The sequence below is a fragment of the Hyla sarda genome, chromosome 8, assembly GCF_029499605.1.
Source record: "Hyla sarda isolate aHylSar1 chromosome 8, aHylSar1.hap1, whole genome shotgun sequence".
In the NCBI taxonomy this organism is placed as follows: Eukaryota; Metazoa; Chordata; class Amphibia; order Anura; family Hylidae; genus Hyla; species Hyla sarda.
In genome coordinates this window covers 100,194,304-100,213,533 of record NC_079196.1, presented here as the reverse complement: position 1 = coordinate 100,213,533, position 19,230 = coordinate 100,194,304, and the positions used below count along the sequence as shown (strand labels likewise).

At 45.3% G+C, this 19,230-nt stretch overlaps 3 protein-coding genes across 7 annotated transcripts in view; 1 reads left to right on the top strand and 2 right to left on the bottom strand.

Moving 5' to 3' along the window:
• Positions 1 to 17,360, bottom strand: part of CARF (calcium responsive transcription factor) — a 77,682-nt gene extending 60,322 nt beyond the window's left edge. Inside the window, exons 1-6 of one of the 3 annotated variants that reach the window (XM_056533903.1) lie at positions 16,977 to 17,107; positions 10,689 to 10,880; positions 8,187 to 8,305; positions 1,175 to 1,288; positions 895 to 991; positions 318 to 456 (exon numbers count right to left, since the gene is read on the bottom strand). In XM_056533903.1, the coding sequence (XP_056389878.1) occupies positions 318 to 456; positions 895 to 991; positions 1,175 to 1,288; positions 8,187 to 8,294 (458 nt within the window). In that variant the 5' untranslated portion in view covers positions 8,295 to 8,305; positions 10,689 to 10,880; positions 16,977 to 17,107. Of the gene's footprint in view, positions 1 to 317; positions 457 to 894; positions 992 to 1,174; positions 1,289 to 8,186; positions 8,306 to 10,688; positions 10,881 to 16,976; positions 17,115 to 17,271 lie in introns of those variants that run through there. The other 2 variants (XM_056533900.1, XM_056533902.1) reach the window with 2 other exon arrangements.
• LOC130284020 (uncharacterized) lies at positions 15,906 to 17,053 on the bottom strand. 2 transcript variants are annotated; one of them, XM_056533906.1, is made up of 3 exons: positions 16,979 to 17,053; positions 16,725 to 16,894; positions 15,906 to 16,692 (listed from the first exon to the last, which is right to left on the bottom strand). In XM_056533906.1, exons 1-3 carry the CDS (start codon positions 17,051 to 17,053, stop codon positions 15,957 to 15,959), a joined length of 981 nt encoding a protein of 326 aa, XP_056389881.1. In that variant the 3' UTR covers positions 15,906 to 15,956. The 2 variants fall into 2 exon arrangements, with proteins under 2 accessions (XP_056389881.1, XP_056389882.1); XM_056533907.1 differs by having other exon boundaries at positions 15,906 to 16,894.
• The window catches only part of WDR12 (WD repeat domain 12), a 35,669-nt gene continuing 33,754 nt past the window's right edge, over positions 17,316 to 19,230 (top strand). Inside the window, exon 1 of one of the 2 annotated variants that reach the window (XM_056533905.1) lies at positions 17,316 to 17,446. Coding sequence is in view for 1 of the 2 variants with exons in the window: in XM_056533904.1 (XP_056389879.1) it covers positions 17,584 to 17,624 (41 nt within the window). In the remaining variant the exon portion in view is untranslated. The other variant, XM_056533904.1, reaches the window with a different exon arrangement.

The following is a 19,230-nucleotide window of genomic DNA, read 5'->3' as shown; positions in this document are numbered from 1 at the left end:
ATCTCATATACCTTTGAGGCACTGGTTTGAATAATATATTTTTATATAATTTTTTTCTCTTTGGCTAATATTTATCTAATATGTGAGGCCACATTTGCTACATAAATAGCTATTTATATATTTATATAGCTATGTTTATAGTGACCTGCAGTTTATTTATTCAGTCTATGCACCATTTTAGACACATGCTGTGGCATATTCTTGTAGTGTGCACATTTGTTTCCATGATTCTAGCTGTGAGTAGAAATTTTAACATTTGTCAGAGAGAGAACTACAACAAGTGCCCGAGTATAACAATATGATTTTTGATTTCCTACCTGGCAGCTGATTTTTTAGATACATCGAGTGCAGTGCTAGAGTGAATGATTAAGCTGCCTGTGTTTTCGGGCACAGCATTTCCTGAGATATTCTGTACAGTCTGCAGAGTCTCTCTTGTCTGACTGTGTTCTACAGGATCTTCAAACAATAAAAAAACAGATTGTACGTTAAAAATGACATTAATGCTGTTATTGACATTCATGCTATCCTCAGAATAAAACCATATTTTAAGTCAGCGAATGTTAAAATCTAAACAGTCTTTATCATATTTATGCTTAACTTTACATTTGTTATATGGAAACAACAAAGTACAAACAATGAAGTCAAATACATGGATAAGCAGTTGTTATTATTTGTCTATTAAGTAGTTTAGAGTTTCTAACAGTATTCAGAGTCAGACTAGATTGTCTCAATAATGAAAAGTTTATACTGTGATACGCCTAGGGCAGGGCATGGCAAGCATATTAAACGTACAAAGAGAGAGTCCCTTTTCAAGAACCTTCTCTTAGTCCTGCAAAGTGGATTCATTTTTCCTGGAACATTTGTTTGTTTGAAAATTGGCTCACTCATTGTTACCTTGAGGAATAAGAAACTGGGCTGTTGTCGTTTGGTTGGAGGGAATGACATTGACATGGAACACTTGTCCATTCTCCGATTCACTTGCCAGAATCATCTTTGTCAAAGAGAAAACAGAATTGAAAACTGATCAGTATTATACAATATAATATGCACGAAACATAACATTCATACAAATTATGTGTTTTCATCACTTGTTATTCCCAACTTTTCATTCATCTTCTGTACACTACATAAATATATTATATATAATGATATATGAACTACACATTTAACTTACCATCTGAGGACTAGTGCCAGGCAATGCCTGAATTTCACAACGGATGGCATTCCCATCTTGATCTATAAAGTGATATTGTTCAGTAAGGGCTGAGATCTGCTGCTGTGAGGCATCCTAAAGACAAAACATAAACTGTTTAGCAAGTAAATGACAAATCACATGTTAAAATATATGTAAAATTGTGTGTATTCACCTTTAATTTTATTGTTAATGAGTTATGTGTCATGGTGTGTAGTGTCCCACATGTTTGTGCACCTGTAGCCGTGTGTTGTAAAGAGCAGATGGGTTAGGCATCAATACAGTAAAGTGTGTTTCCTGGCTGCAAAAAGGAGGTCCGAAGCTATAGCACATACCCAAGCAGAACCCTAAGTTGATCTGGTGGTGAGCTTTGTGATTCTTAGCATTGTGCTAGGCACTTAAAGGGGTTGTCCAGGGACATGATTGTTTTTATATATTATATGAAGTCAGTGTAAAATAAATTAAACAAAGTCATACTCACCCTCCCCGATCCCAGTCTGACCTCATCAGGTCACCTATTGTCACAGCTTCTTCCTGCTTTCGAGACTAGTTGTCTTAGTGCACCAGTTTTGTCTTAGACACTAAAATTCTGGGTGCACATGCTTTTTCTTAATTTTTTTTTAATCTCCCCCCCCCCCCCCCAGTCCTAGTGACAACACTGAAAAACTAAGTGGGAGCCTTGGATACAGTCATAGTAATATTAATGAACTATGAGGCATAGTTGTAGTCATATAAATGAGGTAGGAGGCATACACTAGCAATATTAATGAAGCATAAAGTAGGAGCATTGTCCTAATGCCATCACCTGTATGCGGCACACACCTAGTGCTATCATTACAGCACAATTCTAGTCAAATTATTTAGGTATGAAGCACAGTCCATGTACAATCTAAGACAATGCAATGATTTACCACAATGGTGTAACCGCCGATTACAGGATCCCGGTAGGTGCGCAAACCCGCAGTAGCGGGGAGCCAGTGTCAGTCTCACCGGCTTCTGTGCGCTCACCTCGCCGGGATCCTCGGCAACTGGCGTCATATCCTGGCGCCTCTGCGTGACATCGTCCATCCCCACCTCGCTCTGACGCCCACAGGGGGCGGGACTGAATGCCGCTCGTCACTGCTTAGTATGGGGCCAGATAAAATACAATGTGATTCACGGCTAGAAGAGTAGGTAAAATAACTCCTAGGTGACCGGCAAAAAGTACAATCACAATAGTTAGAGGGCTAAGCCACAGCCTGAAAACAAACGCAACTTCATAGGGGATAATGCAGACAGGTAAGTTAAGTCCCTGCTTAATGTGACATCTAAATCCTGTATCGCAAAAGAAGATAGGAGTATTAGAATCAATAAATGACCTCAAAAGACGGGGTTTATGGAAACTGATAAAAACATATGAATCACCACCAGTGGAAGAGGCCGGAGTGTATAGGTGCCAAACTATATTATACTGGCACTGGGTCCCTAATTCTTTGGGAACCCACCCGGACAAGAACCACCAGAATAAACCCTCTCTGATTTATTACTATGATGTCCCTATGTGTAACTTCCAAAATTTCTTCCCGGAAATAATTATATTAGAGAGGTATCACAACCCCTCTAGTGTGTAGACCAGAGGGATCATATAACCCTCCAATAAACACACTGTTAATACCAAGTACATATCCTTACTTCCAGGGGATACCTGTATCACCCAGCAGACAGACCAGAGTGTATCATCAGCCAACAGAATGAATATAGAAGAATATCTAAAATTAGTCCCAAGTGTATGGGGATGAACCAAGTGGGGAAACTATAGAAGAGTTGGAGGGGTAGTAGCACGGGCCTAGGGAGCCTATTCTCACCCAAAACTAACTTTGGCCCTAATACCTAGGCGGTGTTATCGCCCTAACAAGGGTGGCCCCGCTCTCGTACCTCCTACTTGTCCTTTCTCGTCCCAACTAGCAAGGTGACACTAGCTCATAGATCCACTAGGATCTCCTCTAACTACCTATATGTCACCAGTAGAGGTATGATCCCCACACAGTTGGAACCTAAAGAAAGGGAGCAAAACTTAATTGGTCTGGGCTCCATGGTGCCCATTTCGTATATAAATCTACTCTCCTTCTGTAACAAACGTTTGTCAAAATCGCCCCCTCTTGGGGATGGATGGACTTTTTCTAATCCGATGAACATAAGACGATCATAATAGCCATTGTGTACAGAATTCATATGACGGGCCAAGAAGGTATGTTTGTTACAGAAGGAGAGTAGATTTATATACGAAATGGGCACCATCGAGCCCAGAGGTCTAAATGACCAATTAAGTTTTGCTCCCTTTCTTTAGGTTCCAACTGTGTGGGTATCATACCTCTACTGGTGACATATAGGTAGTTAGAGGAGATCTTAGTGGATCTATGAACTAGTGTCACCTTGCTAGTTAGGACGAGAAAGGACACGTAGGAGATACGAGAGCGGGGCCGCCCTTGTTAGGGCGATAACACTGCCTAGGTATTAGGGCCAAAGTTAGTTTAGGGTGAGAATAGGCTCCCTAGGCCCCCGCTACTACCCCTCCAACTCTTCTATAGTTTCCCCACTTGGTTCATCCCCATACACTTGGGACTAATTTTAGATATTCTTCTATATTCATTCTGTTGGCTGATGATACACTCTGGTCTGTCTGCTGGGTGATACAGGTATCCCCTGGAAGTAAGGATATTTACTTGGTATTAACAGTGTGTTTATTGGAGGGTTATATGATCCCTCTGGTCTACACACTAGATGGGTTGTGATACCTCTCTAATATAATTATTTCCGGGAAGAAATTTTGGAAGTTACACATAGGGACATCATAGTAATAAATCAGAGAGGGTTTATTCTGGTGGTTCTTGTCCGGTGGGTTCCCAAAGAATTAGGGACCCAGTGCCAGTATAATATAGTTTGGCACCTATACACTCCGGCCTCTTCGACTATGTGAGCACTTATGACTCACATACAATGCCTGATACAACGGACATATTTGTTAACCAGATTTATCCACCTAGACAGAGGGGGAGGGGAGGTATCCTTCCAGGTCATCATTACCACTTTATGGGCACAGAATAAATAGAAGGAAGTGGATCAGTAGGCGTCTATGTGAACCAGGGACAACGTCATTAATAACTCCCAACAGGCACACCACAGGTGTAAGTAGAAAAGGGAAGTCCAGATTATCTGCCAAAACCCCCCATCACCTCCCTCCAGAAGGAGGCGACAACAGGACACTCCCAAACAGCATGCAAAAAGGTACCGGCTTCTGAATAACAACGAAAACACAGATCAGACTGGGAAACACATATACGCTTCAGTTTAGCAAGGGTATAATACAATCTCAAGACATATCTAGATTTGATCAACATATCTCTACTACTAACCACAGTGGAATAATAAGAGCCTTCAAATTCCTTCCACTGGCATTCAGACAAATCCGGGATATCAGCTACCCATTTATGAAAGGCTTCTGAGAAAGGGCTAGGCCCCAGTGACTGAAGAAGAGCAAAGGACTGAGTAAGGGGTTTACAATGGTCCTTGGTGCCCAGAAGAAGCTCCACATCAGAAAAAAAAGGAGCAAACGTCAGAGAGCCAAATTGCGCCCGAACCGCATGCCTAAGATACCTATAAGAGACATTTCCAGGGAGGCCATAACGTTCCTTCATGTCCGAAAAGGATAAGTGGATCTTGACACCATGAAAACCCCAGAAACTGGCCTCCTGTAACCCATGCAGGTGAGGTAAATTGACATTACCCCACAAGGGTGCCCTAGGACATACCAGAGGCTGCAGAAATTTACTCGATACCATGGACCACACTTTAGCTATAGTTTGAAGGGGAATAAGGAAAAAGGAATGAGAGTGATACCTGTAGAGTGAGTTAGTAAGAGCTTCATAGGAACCCATAAGTGCTACAGCCAAGGCCATTGCCTTGGCTGTTGTTCGACAGATCCAGGTCGATCCACCACGCTGCATAGACCAGTTGAGAGGCAAGAAAATAATTATATACATCAGGGGCAGCTAGACCACCATGCTGTTTAGCAGTCTAGGGAAGAGCCAACCAAGTCTGGGAGGCTTGCCCTGCCAATAGAAGGATCCCAGAGCACCGCACAATGTACTAAAATATTTCTTAGGGGGAATCATGGGAGCTAAATGAATTCAGGAGGTAAAGGAATTCGGGGAGGTAAATCATTTTAAATATATTGATCCTGCCAGCTAGGGAGAGAGGGAGTGAGGACCAGGCATTCAAATACTCCACAGTGGAGCATAAGAGTGCTTCCAAATTCAGGGAAAGATAGTCCATCAGGGAGGCAGTAACCTCCACCCCTAGGTATCTAAAACGGGGGACAACCTACACCCCTGCCGGAAGAGAGGAGGAGAGAAGAACCCCAGACGAGAGTGCCATTGGGAAGACTTAGCCCACTTGACCCGCAAGCCCGAAATTGAACTAAACCGGTCAAGCAGGTCAATTAGAGACAGGAAACCCCCTCGCATCCGCAAAGTATACTAGCGTATCATCCGCATAAAAGAAAACTTTCTCTACAATAGACCCCCTGGGGATACCGCAGATAGTGGGGTCTTTACGGATGGCTGAGAATCAGGCAATGGGTCCTTTACAGGCTTGGGTAGAACTACAATCAACGCCTCCCTCATAGAGTCTGGAAGAGAATCTTCAACAGCCATTGAGTGAAACAGTTTAAGGAGTATAGGGGCCAATTGCTCCTAATTCCTCCTATACCAATCGCCAGTCATCCCATCTAGACCCGAGGTTTTCCCATGAGGAAGATCACGTATAGCCTTGCTCAACCTCTTCAACTGTAAACGGGGCGTCCAACGCCTCTGCCTGAGCGCGACCAAGCGTGGAAAGGGATAGTTCTTGTAAGAAAAACTGAATTTCCCCCTGACAGGGCCTAGGAGGAGGAGCATATAAAGAGGAGTAGAAGTCCCAGAAGACAGAGTTAATCAACTTGGGTTCAGACACAAAGGAACCATCCCCGCCCCTAATACAAGGGATAGAGGCAGCAGTATGACTAGCCCTGGCCAAATATGCCAACAGTTTCCCATTCTTGTCCCCAATCTAAAAAAGGGCAGCTTCTCTGTCCGCTAACTGCAACTGGACCCTATCATTCTGAACAACCAAAAGAGACCTCTGAGCCTTGGCCCATGCCCTCTCATTATCAGGAGATGGATCTCATGGTATCTTACATATTTATATATAGCAGATATTAAAGGGGTTATCCGGCAGGAGTGTCCTGCTGTGGTCCTTGATGCAATCCTCTCCTGCTTCCTGGGCCCAATATGTCATGCTGCAGCTCAGCGAATCACCTCTGCCAATAATTAGCTGAGTGGCATTGAGACATATTGGGCCCAGGCCAAGGTCTTTTTCATGGTTCCCAGGCCCAATATGTTACACCGCCTCTCAGCCGGTCACTGGCATAAGCAGGATGTATTGGGCCAAGGAAGCAGATTACACCAGGCACCGAAGCAGGATACCTCTGGAACCCCAGCAGTGCAGATGAGAAGAGGTTTATTTTTGCCCACCGGATAACCCCTTAAAGCCTTTAAAGGGGTACTCTGCTGGAAAAAAATGTTCTTTAAATCAACTGGTGCCAGAAACAGAAATCAGCCATCATGCCCCCTCCCACAGACATGAATGTAGTGGGCGTGGCGTAACGTCACGTCCCCAGTCCCGGAGGTTTCCGAAATTGGAGAAGCAGCTCCCGCATAGAATGCGGGTGCTGCAGGGAGATCACGGGGGGTCCCAGCGATCAGACATCTTATCCCCTGTCCTTTGGATAGGGGATAAAATGTTTTTGCCCGGAATACTCCTTTAAGTCTGTACCATCGGCAAAGTTGCATGAAATTGATTTCTGGTCTTCCTCAAACTCTGTATAGGCCCATTAGCTGTTTTCATAGGTTAAATTTAGTTGCATTCAGCGGAAGAATTCGATTTTAACCTTTTGATGCTAATGGGTTTGCTTTTTTTTTTTTATACAGTACTAGGGTAGGGTCACATGTGCCATGTTTAGCTGCGTATTTACTGCTGTGTATTTTCTTACCCATTGAAATCAGTGGGTAGTAAAAATCAGCTGCATATTGGGGGAGATTTATCAAAACCTGTGGAGAGATAAAGTTGCCCAGTTGCCCATAGCAACCAATCAGATCGCTTCTTTCATTTTTCACAGGCCTTGTTAAGAATGAAAGAAGAAATCTGATTGGTTGCTATGGGCAAGTGGGCAACTTTGCCTCTCCACAGGTTTTGATAAATCTTCCCCATTGACTTTAATTGGTAGGAAAATATGCAGCAGCAAATATGCAGCAAAACATGGCACATGTGACCCTACCCTTATAATGCTAATTATTTTATATTCATAAAACCTTTTCTGAAGGCACTTCCTGTATAGGTAGTGCAGCAGAATTTGTGTGTTGTGTGCTTTACGGTTGCTGAAATGAATAAGAAATCTCAGAGTTTTACAGTCTCCATGAAGTAATGAAGTAGGTCTCCCTCCCCCTAGAGACCAACAAAGATTTGTTTATGTGGATAGTCACTTAAAAGAAACACATTAAATTTTAACAAATGTTTACGGTATAATTAAAACCTGTTGCTGCTGATGTTGTGGCCACAGTGGTTCCTTCAATGTGCTACACTTATTAGGTCAGTGACCCACTTGAAAAAGTCACCGTACAGTGGTAAATGGGTTTATCAAAATATGTACTAATGACCTCATGAGTTCATATTTGTACATTTTTTCTGAGAGGCAATATATCAATGTAAAACTTTAGGATATGTGGCCATGTCTTTTTCTACATTGTGGTACATGTGATTTAAATTTTATGTAATTTTCTGACAATACATGCACTTAAAAGTGGAATGCAGTAGCCACATGAAACGACACTGGCATATGGTTATGGTTTCGCCCACATGTGGCTGCATGCACTGTGTGCCCCCCCAACTAATAGGCTGCTTAACTAAAAAGATTACTGACCTCAAGTTCCAGTTCAGACTCTCCCAATTGGGTATCTGCATTAGTGCAAGTGATAAGCAACTCTGTGGGGTGTGCCATTGTGTCACATTGTAGCCCACTGACCTCCATTTCTCTGTATCCTGTGGATATAAAACAAGACATTATTTAGCGCCCAGGCTTGTCACCTCTTGAATATGCAAACCACTTATATGTAAAGACAGTGATATGACCTCCTTTAAATTACAGACTCCCAGACCAGTCCCCTTGTTTATATAGGACCCCCCCAAACCCCCTAAAATTACAAACCCCAGGTTAGATCCTTCTATGTATAAAATCTAGGTTAGTTCCCAATTTATCTCCACAGGAAAAGGACCATGATAACGGCAGTGAGTTACGATCAGGAGTAGGGATCGACCGATTATCGGTATGGCCAATAATCACGATTTTGGGCATTATCGGTATCGGCAATTACCTTGCCGATAAGCCGATAATGCCCCGCCCCCCGCACTGCGACCGCCCCCCCCCCCCAACCCACCACACTGCGTTGCACCACCCACCGTAGTGCTGGGCGGTATACCGGTATGAACCGGATACCTTTTTTTTTCTCCCACGGTATGGATTTTTGCCCATACCACTATACCGGTCGGGCCCCTCCCCCACCCTCCGAGTCAATAAAAAAAAATTAAACTTACCCGTAATGGGGGTGGTCCGGGCCATCCTTCCTGTAGTGTCCGGCGGCATTCCGGGTGGAGGGTGAACCGGTCCGGGCTGTCCTTCTCCAGGGGTCCTCTTCTCCACTCCGGGCAGGCTCTGGCCTAGTACGCTGCATAGACGCCGCTACGCCGTGACGTCAGGTGCGTCGCTGCGCAGCGGCGTCTATGCAGCGTTACTAGGCCGGAGACTGCCCGGAGTGGAGAAGAGGACCCCTGGAGAAGAAGGACAGCCCGGACCGGTTCACCCTCCACCCGAAATGCCGCCGGACACTACAGGAAGGATGGATGGTCCCTGCAGCAACGGGGAAGGTGAGTCAGGGTTCTGGGATGGACAGGGGTCTGTATAATATGCTATACCTACATTAGGCCCTCCAGCTGTTGCAAAACTACAACTCCCAGCATGCCCGGACAGCCAACGACGAGAGCGGCGAAAAGAAACTTCCAGATCAGGATCTGAAGTTCTTGGGTCCTCCAGATGAAAAGTGTCCCTGATGGCTGACACCAAGCCGTCCACCATATCAGACGCGGCAGAGTGGTCCTCATGATCCGAAGTGGATTCCGACCTGTCGTCCACTACTTCCCCTGGAGAGTGGGAACGTGTGGTGGTAGCCTTAGACTGAGGTGTGTTAGAGCTAGGACTAGGAGTCGGGGACCTGGGATGGTCACCGGGGGAGGGGACACTGCCAGCGAGCTGGGGAAGAGGAGCGAGATCTACAGGAAGAATGTCTATCCCGAGTACGCGACTCTGGAAAAGAGCCAGACGAAATCACTTTTGGGCACTTGCGAGAGTGCTGGAAGTGGGGTTCAGGAGATACAGAGCGTGACTCCCTGGGGCAGAGGCCACTGATTTGGAGACCCTAGCCAGGTCGGAAATCGACTGAGAAAGGGAAGAAACCCACTCTGGGGGAAGGGCCGACAGCGCGCATTCCAGGGGAACATCCTGAGATACAGACAGGAGGGATGGTGCGCCTGGTGGAGCAGGCGGAACAGGAGGATTCAGTGGAACAACCAGGCATTTTGGTCTTGCAGCCCACACAAGCATAGTAGGGGACTAAGGCCATGGTCGCCTGTCTGAGGGTTACGGGTCTGGGGTCGGACATAGGTGTTAGTAAGGATAGCCAGCAAAACAAAATGGAGCAATCTCACCCAGGTCTTGTGTCCCGCAGTTGGAGCTGAGAAGCAGGCTGTAGGTGTCCTGTAGTCGGAGGTGAAGAGGCAAGGTGCAGCTGAAGCGATATGGTCTGCAGAGCAGAAGAGAAGGAGCAAACAGCACTGTCCAGGAAAAATGCCTCTGCATCAAGTCAAACCCCATTGGAGGAGGAGAGTGGAGGAGTAGAGAAAATGGCCCCCAAAGCGTGCAGAACAACTATTGGCCGGTAGCAGGAGGGCGGGAGCTCCGCCAGGGCACCCGAATGCGGGGCGGAGTAAAGTCCCGGACCCAGCCACAGCCTAGAGTAATTATTTGCCCGATATGTGCCTGCCTGAGCAAGCAGGCAAAAGTAAAAATAAAAGAGCGCCGCCGCGTGACCGCAGCCTAGCTGACAGCAGCTGTGGTCGGTGCACCGGAAAGAAAAAGATAAGCTACTGAAGCCAGAAATAGTAAGCAATGCCAGGGAGGGAGAAGGGAAGGTGCCCCGCAACCCCGGCAATGCTGAAAGCACTACAGTCCTACATCCAGCTGTGAAACACACCTCCCCAATAAAGAATAAAAGATGAAAACTTCCCCCAGAGGCCCCAAGTATAAGAGGCTCCCCAATGCAAGGTCTAAAGTTTAAAAAGCCGAAGTCTCACACTATATACAGCCACTCACCTAAGATGTCTTCAGCCAGCTATGGTCAGCTGCATTACTTCAGGCTGAGACAGCAGGACAAGCAGGGAAGATAGGGGGACCTGGACCCAAGGTGCAACCCCCGGCGCTGGCCGTTGGCGGGAAGGGGTTAACATTGCATACTCTATGCAGTGCCCCTTAGCCGCATATAGGGGAAAAGGTAGCACCATGCTCCTGAACCCCCACCCAAAAACAAGAAAATAAAACGGAGAAAAGGAACTTAAAACAGTCCATAGATATAAAATAAAAAAAAGACCAATTCTTGAGAACTCCAGACCTGTGTCTGCCTCCTACTAACACTAAGCTAAAACTGATTAGCTCAGAGTTAGTGGGCGGGGTATATCCTGACAGGAGGGGCCAGCTTTCTTTTGTATGCCTAGTGTCAGCCTCCTAGTGAAAGCAAGATATACCTACGATCTCTGTGTCCCCCAATAGAGCCGACTGAGAAATTTTTATTTATTTAATTAACTTTCCCACAACTTTATCCCCGACCTCTTTGGTGAGCTTCTTGGTCTTCTTGCTGCTGTTTGTTCAGTAATTCTCTCTAACAAACTCTGAGGCATTCTCAAAATAGGTGTATTAGTGCTAAGAACACATGGGTGGACCCTATTTACCAATATTGTGACTAACAAATGTAACATGTTAAGGCAACTGGCCACACCAGATCTTGGTTTAACAGTTAGGCCACGTTCACACGTCCCGAATTTCTGTGCGAAATTCCACAGGATTCTGCTGTGCTGTGCACATAGCGGAATTTTCGTGCTGGATGTTTCTGGCATGGAAATTCTGTGTCCACAGAAAGAATTAACCTGTTCATTTTGTGTGAATGGAATTCTGCATGAAAATTCTGCATAAATTTATAGCAAATACACTTCAATGGAATTCTGCTAACCCATTCACACAGCAGAATTTTTGCTGCAGGAATTCCAATGAAGTAAATTGTCTATATATTTATGCAGAATTCCATTCATAATTCAGTGCAGAAATTCTGCCTTGTGAATCTGGCCTACGGCTATGTTCACACGGTGAAATTCCTGCACAGAAATCTGCTTGAAAATTCTGTAGTAAATTCTGCAGAAATGTATTTCCCATTCACTTCAATAAAATTCCTGCAGTGGAAATTCTGCAGCAGAAATTCAGCTGTGTGAATGGGACAGCAGAATCCCATTGAAGTGTATTGGCTATAAATTAATGCAGAACTTTTGCATGCAGAAATTCCACCGTGTGAACATAGCCTAAAGCAGTGATTCCCAACCGGGGTGCCCTGCCAGATTACCGTGCCGGTGTAGTGACCCGTGCCCCAGCGTCTCCCCCCTCCCCCCGCAAGACGCAGTGAATGAGTGCCCTGCCGGAGCCCTGAGTCTGTGTCCTGCCGGAGAGGGGAGGAATGTTTAAGCTGTGCGGGATTCCCATGCCAGTGTAGTGAAGAAAAATGGCCTGCTTAAGGTACTGTACCCTTTCCACCCCTCTGTTACCCCTTCTTAACCCTGTCCACCCCCCCTCTTGTCACCCATGTCCCCCCCCTCACCCATGTCCACTCCTGTCATCCATGTGCACCCCCTGTCCATCCCTGTCACCCATGTTCCCCCCCAGTCTACCCCGTCACCCTTGTTCACCCCCCCTGTCCACACCCCAGTCTACCCCCTGTCACCCATGTCCACCCCCCTATTCACCCCTCTTGTCATCCTTGTTCACCCCCATATCTGCCTTGTCCACTTTCCTGTCATCCATGTCCACCTTGGCCACCCCTCTGTCATCCCTGTCACATATGTTCACCCCCCCCGTCCACCCCTCTGACCACCGCCCAGTTTACACCTGTCACCCATGTCCACCCCCCTAATGACCCCTCTGTCCCTTTGTCACTCCTGTCCACCACTCTTTTAACCACTTGTACACTCCTCTACACCCCTCTGTCTCCCATGTACACTCCTCTAAACACCTATCACCCATGTACACCTTTGTACACCCCTTTACACCTATACGCCCCTGTATTCCTCAACTGGCTCCATCAACTGGCTCCAGAAAGTTAAACAGATTTGTAAATTACTTCTATTAAAAAATCTTAATCCTTTCAGTACTTATGAGCTTCTGAAGTTGAGATTTTCTTCTAAACTGGTCAGCTCCTAAGACACGTGTCATCAGAGAGCACTTAGACAGAAAAGAATAACTCAACTTCAGAAGCTCATAAGTACTGAAAGGATTAAGATTTTTTAATAGAAGTAATTTACAAATCTGTTTAACTTTCTGGAGCCAGTTGATATATTAAAAATTTTCTTTTCCTGGATAACCCTTTAACGGTGAAGAGTTGTGGCTGGAAGAATCTGTCATGATGGCCTGGACCAGATGGAAAAGAGAAGGGAATGAAGCTGATCAGAGAAGACGCCATTTGTGAGATGTAACTTCATATCCACAGATAAATAGATAGTGTATTGCGTAATTTTTAAAAATTTTTTGTTGCTCGTCAACTTCAGTAGGAGTGCCCCGTGAAAAAATGTTTTTCGAGGGGTTCCCCGAGCCAAAAAAGGTTGGGAAACACTTGGGAAACATCTTGAAATTCCGCTCATGAAATTCAGGTGCTGGCAATGGAATTCCGCTGCACAGTGCACATTATTGAATTTTAACATTGCATATACCACCGCCAAAAGAAATCCGTCTATGGGGGCGGCAATGTCTGTGCGGTCCTAGCGCCGACTGAATTAGTAGGTACTGGTCACATTTGGAAGCCGCAGACAGGAATTTCCATCCAGAGCAGAATGTGAACCTGGCTTAAAAGCGATGCTGCAACCACTGAGTGCCCATGCTGATACTAAAGCTAGACCCAAATTTGTGGGGGGGGGGGGGGGGGGGGGGGGGTTGGGTATACAAATCCACTTATTTCCCCCACTAATATTGTAAATAAAACATTTTTTAATAGTGTTGCAAATAATAGGAGTCAAGAAAAGGGGGAATGGGGGGTTTAAAAACCCAGCACTATTCCACTATTAGATCTTTGGGGGGGGGGGGGGGTTTAGCAACCAATCAGATCGCCTTTTTCATTTTGCAGGGGCCCTGTTAAAAATAAAAGAAGCCAGATGATTGGTTGCTATGGGCAACTTTTCCTCTGCACAGGTTTTGATGAATCTCCCCATATGTGTCCATAGTCACTAAAAAGTCTGTACTGTACATAAACTGAAACCCTTACACACCTGCACTGTGGGTCAGGGGAAAAATAGTGTACTGTGCTGATGTTCAGAACACTCTACAGTGCCCCTCCTAACATATTTTGTCACTTTGGTGATGTCCTTAGAGGTTATGGGGCAATGATGATCCAAACTTTTTTAATCAACTGGTGCCAGAAATTTTAACAGATTTGTAATTTACTTTGATCTAAAAATATTTATCCTTCCAGTACTTATGCGCTGCGGTATAATCCAGAGGAAGTTGTGTAGTTCTTTCCAGTCTGAGCACAGAGCTCTCTGCTGACACCTCTGTCTGTGTCAGGAACTGTCTGGATTAGAAGAGGTTTGGTATGGGGATTTTCTACTGCTCTGGACAGTTTCTGACACAGACAGAAGTGGCAGCAGAGAGCACTGGAAAGAACTACACAACTTCCTCTGGATTATACAGCAGCTGAACTTTAAGATTTTGTAATAGAAGTCATTTACGAATTTGTATAACTTTCTGGCACCAGTAAATCTGAAAGTATTTTTTTTTCCCTCTGATGTACCCCTTTAAACATAGTCTGCACCTAGCCTAGAGGTGAAGGTATGTGTAAGTGCATCTGTATAAGTGACCCCTACCCTCTCCAGAACAGGGCCCCGGCTCTCCATGCACTGACTGTGGGAGCTGTGTTGTACCTAAGAATACCCAGAACTCTAAGGTTTGGTTCAGAATTTATAGTGTAGTGAATGATTCACACTTTGGAATTTGTGAACGGACAATCCGCTTGGAAATTTCCGCCTGAAGAAAGGCGGTGGTCTTTCTTCAGGCGGAAATCCGCGCGGAACACATTGCAGTCTTTTGGAGACCGCAGTGTCCGAGCGGTCCTAGCGCCGACTGATTCGGCCGGCGCTGGCCACACTCGGAATCTCCGGGCGGAAATTTTCTGCCTGGAGATTCCGTAGTCTGAACCTAGCCTTATGGACAATGGATGCAGTCGCAGATGTCACATGCTGTCTACTCCTCCATGCAGCCGGAAGAGCCATAGCCCATTCAGAAGATCACAGGGGACCCCTTCTGTAGATAAGCAATACATTTTCTTTTCAGCTGGATAACCCCTTTAAAAAGCTCAGGTCATTTATTTATAACATTTTTTTTTATAGTTTTCATCACTCAGGGTCTCAGTGTTGAGACCTGATCAGGAGAATGAGTGTTGAGAAGCTTGCACTTCACTCTCTGTCTCGCAGTGATCTATGTGCTGCAGCCACATAGACTTACACCATAGCCAGAGGATGTAATTCACTGAGAGATGGTGAAGCTTGCTGCTGTGCACTCCTCCTCGCTCATTCTCCTGACCTGTGGTGGTCTTAGCACTGAAACCTTTGCCGATCAAAACTTTTGACATGTTTTTTAAATTTTTTTTTTCAGGGCCTGGTGTGGGGTATAATGAAATTTTGTGGTGGGGTCAGTATCAAGAGAAGTCATCACATGAAAAATAGCATAGAGAGAGAAATATGTCTGCACTCACCATGATGTTCAGAAGCAGTTCATGCTTTTACTGTAGCAGAACAAAAATATGAACAGAGTCGATAAATAAATTCAACCGGGGTGCATGGAGGGAGAGCGGCTACCAGCTGGAGCAGGAGCGTATAAACAGAACGAACGCGCGGTTTCGCGTCAAAGATGCATCATCCGGATGATGAGTCTTTGACGCGAAACTGCGCGTTCGTTCTGTTTATACGCTCCAGCTGGTAGCCGCTCTCCCTCCCTGCACCCCGGTTGAATTTATTTATCGACTCTGTTCATATTTTTGTTCTGCTACAGTAAAAGCATGAACTGCTTCTGAACATCATGGTGAGTGCAGACATATTTCTCTATGCTATTTTTTATTGCATATTTATTGCCTATTCCCGCTAGTGTCTTGCACCCCATATTGTTCATTTCACCGGGACGAGATTTTTCAGTGCTTGCTAAGAACTCTGCTATATACATTTTGGTGTAGTGCCCATCCCCCACTCCTTTCTGTGTGGTTTAGAAGTCATCACATGCTTCTGGTCCAGATGAATAAGGAAAGAGAATGTCTACAATTAGAGACGTCTCACAATGTAATAGTTATGTACTCTGCCTTTCACTGTATCTGATCAGCGCCGTATACGCCAGTAAGTCTGCAAGGTTATGATACAGTATACACCTGATATTTGTATATTCCTGTACAGTATGATGACACAGTATACACCTGGTATCTGTATACTCCTGTAGTGTGATAACACAGTATACACCTGGTATCTGTATACTCCTGTACAGTATGGTGATACAGTATACACCTGGTATCTGTATATTCCTGTACAGTATGATGACACAGTATACACCTGGTATCTGTATACTCCTGTAGTGTGATAACACAGTATACACCTGGTATCTGTATACTCCTGTACAGTATGGTGATACAGTATACACCTGGTATCTGTATACTCCTGTCGTGTGATGACACAGTATACACCTGGTATCTGTATACTCCTGTACAGTATGATGACACAGTATACACCTGGTATCTGTATACTCCTGTAGTGATGACACAGTATACACCTGGTATCTGTATACTCCTGTACAGTATGATGATACAGTATACACCTGGTATCTGTATACTCCTGTCGTGTGATGATACAGTATACACCTGGTATCTGTATACTCCTGTACAGTATGATGATACAGTATACACCTGGTATCTGTATACTCCCGTAGTGATGACACAGTATACACCTGGTATCTGTATACTCCTGTACAGTATGATGATACAGTATACACCTGGTATCTGTATACTCCTGTCGTGTGATGACACAGTATACACCTGGTATCTGTATACTCCTGTACAGTATACACCTGGTATCTGTATACTCCTGTAGTGATGACACAGTATACACCTGGTATCTGTATACTCCTGTAGTGTGATGACACAGTATACACCTGGTATCTGTATACTCCTGTAGTGTGATGACAAAGTATACACCTGGTATCTGTATACTCCTGTAGTGTGATGACACAGTATACACCTGATATCTGTATACTCCTGTAGTGATGACACAGTATACACCTGATATCTGTATACTCCTGTAGTGTGATGACACAGTATACACCTGATATCTGTATACTCCTGTACAGGGGAGGGACGCAGCAATGCCGTGTTCCGGTCGAGCATGTCGATGTGACATCTTCGTCAGCTATCCCTGAGCACACAGCACCGCCATATTAGAAGACGCCTAAACAATGAGCTAATAAGGCAGGGCGCCTCTCCTCACACCGTCCCCGGGTCCCCACACGGCTCCACCGTAGCATAACCCCACTCCCTGCCCTGGACACAGCTCTATATGGGGGGAGGGGAGGGACCCAACCACCAAAGGAGAGAAAATTCAAAACGAGTCTACTCAACCTCGTCTTGGCTTTCACAGGCACCACCATGGAGACCAGGACACTCGCGCATGCGTACACCCGTGCCTTTCTAAGTGCCTCTCGGCCTCCGTAAGAACAGTGGAACGCAACTCGTGACGTTGGGAACATTCCGGAAACGGAGATGGAACGCAGCGCAGAAGGAATGAGTAGTTGAGGTATGTGAGCACTGCCCCTTTAACAGCAGGCCGATGAATCGATAGGCTGGGAGGTGCTCGGCTAGTCGTCCTGCTCTGTGTAACACGTGGTTCGTATAGTAAGGAGCATTGAGTGTGTTCTACAGACAGTGGCCGCCATGGCGCAGATCCAGGCTCGGTTCTTCACCAGGAATAAGAAGTGAGTACCGTGTGTGTGTGGTGTATGACCGGAGGAGCATTCTACAGACCGGGGCCTGATCCTCCTCTTACCCAGCACTGATCAGCACTGTCACTCCCATATAAGCTGCAGTCTAGGCTATTGTTCTCTGTTATCAGCCCTCAATGATTGTTACTCTGTGTAAAGTGTTTGCCAACCAGTGTGCCTCCAGCTGTTGCCAACCAGTGTTCCTCCAGCCTTTGGCTGTCTGGGCATGGTGGGAGTTGTAGTTTTGCAGCAGGTGAAAGCATACGAGTAGGGAAATACTGCTTTATGTTCTATATCTCTATTTTACTGATGTGTCAGGTTTCCTTCTCTTTACAAGCTTCAGCATTTAGATCCTCCGCTCAGCCAACATCATATTGCAGTGGCTGGAATCTGAGTTACCTCCTATTCCAGTGACTGCGACATCTAAGGAGTACAGCAATGGGAAGGGGGGTCAGCCTATCAGTCCCTGAGGTACAGTGGCAAGGTCCCAGAGGGTTTCTTTCATGGCAATAAAGGCTGACAGAGACAAAGCCTAATAGTTTGCCTGACAGCATAACAGTAATCATGTGTTGGAATGCTGAGAACTCTAATTCAGTATACAAGGAGTCACAGTAGAGGACTGCATTAGAATTGGGATCCTGCATTCAAACACGATACCAGCGGGTTCTGCAAATGCCACTGCCCCTCTGCTCTTTATATGTGAAAACAGGAGAGTTACACTCAGGGGCCGGATTAGCCTGAAGTCACTTTCCCTTATGCGCAACGAAATTCATGAAGAATTGTTGGACGCTAAAGTCCTGCTGTGCAGCCTCTAGCGTCTGACGTATAAAGGGGTACTCTGGTGGAAGACAACTTTTTATTTTTTCTAGTCAACTGGTGCCTAAAAGTGAAACAGATTTGTGAATTACTTCTATTAAAAAAATGTTAATCCTTCCAGTATTTATTAGCTGCTGTATACTACAGAGGAAATTCTTTACTGTCTGACCACAGTGCTCTCTGCTGACACCTCTGCTGTCAATTTTAGGAACTGTCCAGAGCAGCATATGTTTGCTATGGGGATTTTCTCCTGTTCTGGACAGTTCCTGACATGGACAGAGGTGTCAGCAGAGAGCACTGTGGTCAGATAGAAAAGAAATCCAAAATAAAAGAATTTCCTCTGTAGTATATAGCCGCTAAGTACTGGAAGGATTAAGATTTTTTTTTTATAGATGTAAGTTACAAATCTGTTTAATTTTCTGGCACCAGTTGATAAGAAAAAAAAAAGTTTTTTCAGAGGAGTACCCCTTTAACTGCACTGTAGCTGATTCTAAACAACCCCCCTCTACCACTGTATACGTAAGTTGTCTTGTCTGTGTGGTGGCAAGGTGCTGTTCCGCTCAGGTTCTCCCTAAGTGAAGGACTTTTGTCAACAGTAAACGCAGTCCTTAGTGCCCACCAGTGCTCTGTGAAAACAAAGTCCTCTGAGGATGCCACAATATACTATCTGACTGCACTATTAGTCTGCTGTACCCTGTGCACACATAAGACCTCTCAGACACCCCCTCCGTGATCAACTCAAGTAGAGACAATGCCTAGAGCTTGTGCAAACCCATCATTCAAT